This window comes from Colletes gigas, unplaced genomic scaffold (genome assembly GCF_013123115.1).
Source record: "Colletes gigas isolate AHSC1104 unplaced genomic scaffold, ASM1312311v1 Colletes_gigas_Sc00005, whole genome shotgun sequence".
Lineage (NCBI taxonomy): Eukaryota > Metazoa > Arthropoda > Insecta > Hymenoptera > Colletidae > Colletes > Colletes gigas.
Window position 1 is genome coordinate 10151855 of NW_025106634.1, and position 5893 is coordinate 10157747.

Genomic DNA, 5893 nt, shown 5'->3' on the forward strand with positions numbered 1-5893 from the left:
ATGTAGGTTATTTTATTTTTTTTAAATGTATTAAATGACACGACAAACTTGAAATTTGCTTAGAAATGTTCATCTTTACTTCCTCGACGACTTTACATCCCGATCAGAGACCGTTAGAGTTAAAATAAATATTGTCAATGTCTTGTATAAGGAACATGGGATTGCAAAGTGTTAAAGACCTTAAAAAAGTGTAGACAGGTATTTACATACAATAGAACAATGGGGTTTATTTCTTTGCTGTTATTTTTTTAGTTAAATCTTTGCTTATTCGGACGATGAAACGAGTCACTCGTAGATCACAAAGAATTGCGTGTCGCTTCAGTAGCATAATGTAGGCACATTTCACCATTCATTTAGGTAAAATTATTTATATAATCAATTTTATGACGCGAATTTATTTAGCTTGCGATTTAAATTTGGTACTTTAGAAACACGAAAACGATCGAATGTAGTTTTTTTTACATCTAACAATTTTTAAACCTTTTCTATGTAATAATAATACTACATTTTCTTTTTTATGAACGTGTTCGTGTATAAATCAGTGTTACGTCGTGTATGTTAGTTGCTGATATTGCAGGAAATTAATTCGTCGATATGCTTTATATCCGGCAACAAATATCTTTTCCTTCCAAAAAAACTGCACAATTCTAACATCGATCGTTGTTATATCACCAGTAATTGCATTTTTCATAATCTTGTGCCATTAAACATTATACCATGTATTATAATCATTTATAATATATACATATTTTTAAATAGTAAAGAAATGTTTTAGTCGCAATGTGTTCATTTTATATATTCTGTACAAGAGAGCACAATACAACTTTTAACCAAGAAATTGTATTCATTGAATAAATATATTAAATACGCATTAAGAAATGCTAAAAAATATTCAGGTACTATACTATATTATTGAATCTATAGAACTCTGTACATTGACTACTGCGGTATATATTACTTCACTTTGCAACAAATTTTGTGTGTCTTCCATGAGCGATAAGATCTTTCCCATCGTTTTTTGTGATATCCACTGCAAGGAAAGCTAAGGTTTTCCCAGCACGTACAGTTCTAGCATCAATTGTTATCAATTCGCCGGGAAGAGCAGGTTTCATAAACCTGTACATTGATTATTAATGTGTATAAATTACTTTTCTGAAAATACAAAAGACTATATAATAAAGGATTCGTACGAAACGTTTAAGTCCACTGAAACTCCCGGCACACCGTTCTTATGGGTCATCAAAGCATACGTAGAAACACAATCGATGAGAGTACTCGTAAAACCACCATGCATTGTACCACCTAGATTCAAATGATCCTCGGAAACAATGAGTCGTGCCTTGCAATTTCCATCTCCTGCTGAAATTACTTGAAGCTATTGCAAACAAAATGAGAAAATATTTAAAATTAATTTAAAAATAATTCTCTCAGACATATAAGTTAAAAAATTCAATTTGAAACTTGAAAGATATTTGATGTTGGTTATATTCTGTAATTTATTATGGAAATCGAACGTACTATAAACTTACATTTTTTAAGCACTGTCCAAAATTGGGTTTCTTACCAATGGTATTCAAAATTGCTTTAATAGTTTCAACGCCGCGTGTCATGATTTCTGTATAGTATATGTATTTTTTACGTTTCTACGCTGTAAAATATTTAGTTCTTATAACATAAACTGATGCACTTCTTTCATGCACTAACGTAAGATTTATTTTTACTTACTAATTATGAAACGTTACTTATCAGTTTTCGATTTTACTACTTATACACGACGTAACCCATTATATTAACCTGTAAATTTTATAAACCTTGACTAGCTAAGAAATTCTCAATCGTGAATCGAAAAATATGTATATTCATCAATAGTTCTAATAGATATACTACATTGCATAAATTAAAGTCTAAAGTTCAAATTTATGATATTTTATGCTATTATAATCTTTGTCTAGAATCAGTAGTACCTAGTTGCATTCTCAATTGATATAAATTTTGAATGAAAATATTATTATACAGGAAGTAAGGTAATAACATATATAAATAATATAGGTAATCTTTTATTTTCCATCATATAATAAGTAAAAATACCAGCATTCCATTAGTAAATAAAATATAAACATTTCTAACAATACGAAATTACTCAGCCATGTTTGATTGGCAATCCTTGGTTATCTAAAAGATGATCTTTGGAATCTTTGAGATACTTAGGATCATCTCCAACGCGAGTATAAATTGTATATTTAAAACATCCGGGAGAATATTTTTGCACGTTTATCTCGTTTAACAGACTCTAAAAACAGACGAAGAAGTTATTTGTTTCAATATATGCAACGTAAACCACAATTTTATACAAGGGAATAATATTTACTTGCGATGGTTTAATGACTTCAATAGGTAGCCCTTTTCTGTATTCTATTAAAGTATCGGGTAATGGCGGGAAAAAGTAATCCAGTAAACCCATAACCTCTGGTACATTTTTTTCCAAGAGATATAAAGTCGCGTTTGGTCCTGCATCGTATGTATATGCAACCTAAAAGAAACAACTATTTTATAAAATTACGCGCATACGAATTTTAACCTTGAAGGACAGAATATTTTAATGTCTATAATACCCTGATGTCGTTAATAGCATCATTATAGGAGTGAATAAGATCAGCGACTGCGTGCGAAATATCATTCATATAGACACAAGGTGGATAAGTGTCTAAAGTTATTGCGTGCATTTGATTAGAATCCCTCATTGTTAATTCAGCAAACGTTTTAAAATCCTTGCCGATTATTGCTTGCTGCATTTTATTTGCCATTTCAGGAACTATATGTTTTGCTCTATGTTTCAGTAGCTCCGATGTTTCCATACCTCTTTTCATTCCAATTGCACTAGAAACTTTTTTCTTCGAATCATTTACCTACAAAGAAACGTACGATTGTGAGTATATTTGCTATAAAAAAAATTAATTTAAAATAGCAGAGAAAAAAATTAATATATACGACTAATATTAAAATTCTCATTTCTGGCCAATGAGAGGCAGGAACAATTTGCTTAGCGATGCTGTCAGTCCCATTGGGATCAGAACCCATGTGCCATCTGACAAAACCTCCCATAACGCTACGACATGCTGATCCAGAGCCAATACGAGCAATCGAACTGATATCACCCTAGAATATAATGCTTGGAAATAAAGTGTAAGCAATACTATACATCCTATAATATGAAAATTTTGTTTAAAATACCTCAACTTTGTACAATTTTGCAAGAGCTGTTACTAGACAAGCATAACCTGCTGCGCTGGAAGCCAAACCAGCAGCAGTTGGAAAATTGTTTTTCGAGCAAATATGAATTTTCCATTGTCCCGAGGCATTTGATTTGCCTGCTCGTTTTTTAACTAAAATTACACCGCTACATTACCAGTTAAACTTTTAAAATATTCAGTACGGTTGAATGTAATTAAGTACATACTTTCTGCTAAACAGTTTTGCAATCTGGGGTTCTTGATGTTTTCTTCTCTGAAAAATTATAGTGCATTCGAACAAAGCTTATTTCCAAAATATATAAATTGTTAAAACTTACTTTCCATTTAACCACATACGATCTTCTTTGAATTGTGGACTGATCATTACAGTTGTTTTTGCACATAGCTGTAAATTAAAAAAGTCGTAATTGAAGTTTATAATGTTTGTTTACAACTCTGTTAAATGTAGTTATATACTTACCTGATCAGTATCTAAAGTGGCACTTATAGAATCATTTGCAGGTAATATTAACGTTTCATCTCTTTTGCCCCCTGTAAATAAATCGTGAATATTAATACGTATATTGTACAATCTCGCCGTCGATTTATTTGCATAGTATTTAAAGATATCTATTTAAATTTAAATTATTATGACAGGTCAAATGTTTAAAGATACCTATAACACTTTTAAATGTATTTTTTTCAAATGCAAATTACTTGATATACATGCACCTTTTTTGATGAGAGTCGAAAGGAATGAAAACGTTCGCGGACATAGGAAAACTTGTGTTTGTTCGAATTTATAATTTGAACTACGAAAATGGCGCGCATCTAAATTAGGCCTGGAAATTATAAGCATTTTTTCTAATAGAGTAACCTAACAGAAATGATAGTACTTGCAATTTTATGAATAACATTCGATTAGATTTTAAACTAGATTAAATATCGTAAAATAATACATTTTGCGTATAATTTGCCCTTACATTTGTATTTACTAAGAATTGCCACAATTATGGTAATTATAACAATTAAAAATAAATAAAAGAAGAATACGTACAATATTTTATAACAGCGATGTTCACTGGTGCTACGCAAGTAACGGTATTCATACCTGAAACTTTCATTCACCGGTCGTCTTGGACGTGTATGCGCTAAGTAACAAGCTTTTATCTCGCGCGTAGTTTTTATATTCGGAGAAGCATGAACTACACTTGTGTTAGATTGGAACTCTAACGATCAAATTTGCTTCTTTTATCTTTCCTTTAAATCTCACTTCCTTCGATCCGATACTCTTCGTACACTATTTTCAAATTAGACTTTTTCCACTTCCGTTCAAGTAGTTTCGATTTTGTTCGGAGCAATCGTACGATAATATTTGTTTCCATTCAATTTCATGTATTACGAATTTCGTTCTTTAACTATCTAAAGTTTTATGATAAAATCACAGACCAGGTATACGAGTAGACTTTACATTTAATGTATTTTTTTGGTCCAATTTTCTGGGGCTCTAGAGCCCCATTACCATTTTCGTGTCACTCGCAACATTACCAACAGGTTACAGAAATGGATACAAGAGGAAGTGAGACAGAGAATGAAATTAGTTTTCCTCACTTTACGGGGTTAACGAACAACTTTTCCAACATTCTTAGAATTTCTAAATATTCTTCACCAAAATACGCGTAGTTTGCATTTTGAAACATTAAAATCCTTCAATCCGTTCAAGAGTTATGATTTTTTAAACGTAGGCATAAAATTTCGGGGTCCCATTTCTGGTCACAGATTATATTTTCGGTAAAGAATTTTTTTCTCGAAAGTGCGTGGGATTTCGCGGGTACGTCTATTCACCAAAAATGATTGCAATTGACCCCCGCAACAGAAAATAATTTTTTCAAAACGATTTGAAACTTTTTTTTTGTCGAAAAATTTGGCCACGTACCTCCCGTCGATTTTTCTTTAAAATTTTTAATTTTTCTTCAGGTACTCGAGTTATCGATTATTAGTAATCACGATTACTTTGATTCTTGGCGCAAGGGTTAATTTGGAAAAAACGATTTTCAAATTGAGACCGCGGACCCGCCGAAAAACAGTACTCTCGTACCAAAGGATCGGACGATACGCTTCACCGTTGTCCCGACAGATGTCGCCGACGTCGGCGAGCATTCCCGCTCCGTGCTCGAGGGAAACGCACACATACCAGCCGGTTTTCAGTGCGATGCCGGTTCTGTCGACGGTGGGGGTGATTTGCACGATCCCCGGAGGGCTGTACGTACCACGATCGTGCACGGCGTGCACGGTGCTTCTCCGAAGCGCGCGCTCTCCTTACTCGCGATCGCACGGTCGAAACGCACGAAAAGTACACGCGATGTGCAAGCGTCACGGCGGGCAGCCTTTCGTGCAATCGAAATCGTAAAATAGAGAAAAAGAGATCTCGCAGGAGAGTCGGGCGGAGCATGGTGTACTCGTGGTGTCACGGTCGTTCGGCGTTATTAAAATAGTGTACAAAGGTGGTAGTGGTACGATTCGAACGCAAGTGGCCGCCGCATCCCTTCCTCGTTATCTCGCGCGTGCTTGCGTCGCGGACCTGTGCACTGCGTTCCCTTTCTCCGTGTTAACGCACGCGGCTGTCGGCCGACAAGAGATCTGCGTGTACTCCTCGTGCTCGC

At 34.1% G+C, this 5893-nt stretch overlaps 2 protein-coding genes and 1 long non-coding RNA gene across 4 annotated transcripts; 1 reads left to right on the plus strand and 2 right to left on the minus strand.

Moving 5' to 3' along the window:
- Positions 1-959: 959 nt before the first annotated feature.
- Positions 960-1718, minus strand: LOC122395368 (acyl-coenzyme A thioesterase 13-like). The gene is made up of 3 exons (XM_043392866.1): positions 1530-1718; positions 1191-1375; positions 960-1116 (listed from the first exon to the last, which is right to left on the minus strand). Exons 1-3 carry the CDS (start codon positions 1608-1610, stop codon positions 960-962), a joined length of 423 nt encoding a protein of 140 aa, XP_043248801.1. The 5' UTR covers positions 1611-1718.
- Positions 1719-2093: 375 nt separating this feature from the next.
- LOC122395365 (diphosphomevalonate decarboxylase) lies at positions 2094-4381 on the minus strand. 2 transcript variants are annotated; one of them, XM_043392864.1, is made up of 9 exons: positions 4288-4381; positions 3712-3782; positions 3569-3636; positions 3458-3504; positions 3232-3383; positions 2989-3156; positions 2613-2906; positions 2369-2530; positions 2094-2290 (listed from the first exon to the last, which is right to left on the minus strand). In XM_043392864.1, exons 1-9 carry the CDS (start codon positions 4352-4354, stop codon positions 2141-2143), a joined length of 1179 nt encoding a protein of 392 aa, XP_043248799.1. In that variant the 5' UTR covers positions 4355-4381; the 3' UTR covers positions 2094-2140. The 2 variants fall into 2 exon arrangements, with proteins under 2 accessions (XP_043248799.1, XP_043248800.1); XM_043392865.1 differs by having other exon boundaries at positions 4342-4372.
- On the plus strand, positions 2269-3157 carry LOC122395369. Its single transcript, XR_006258972.1, has 3 exons — positions 2269-2394; positions 2841-2926; positions 3024-3157. It is a non-coding gene; the product is annotated as an uncharacterized LOC122395369 (long non-coding RNA).
- Positions 4382-5893: the final 1512 nt, after the last annotated feature.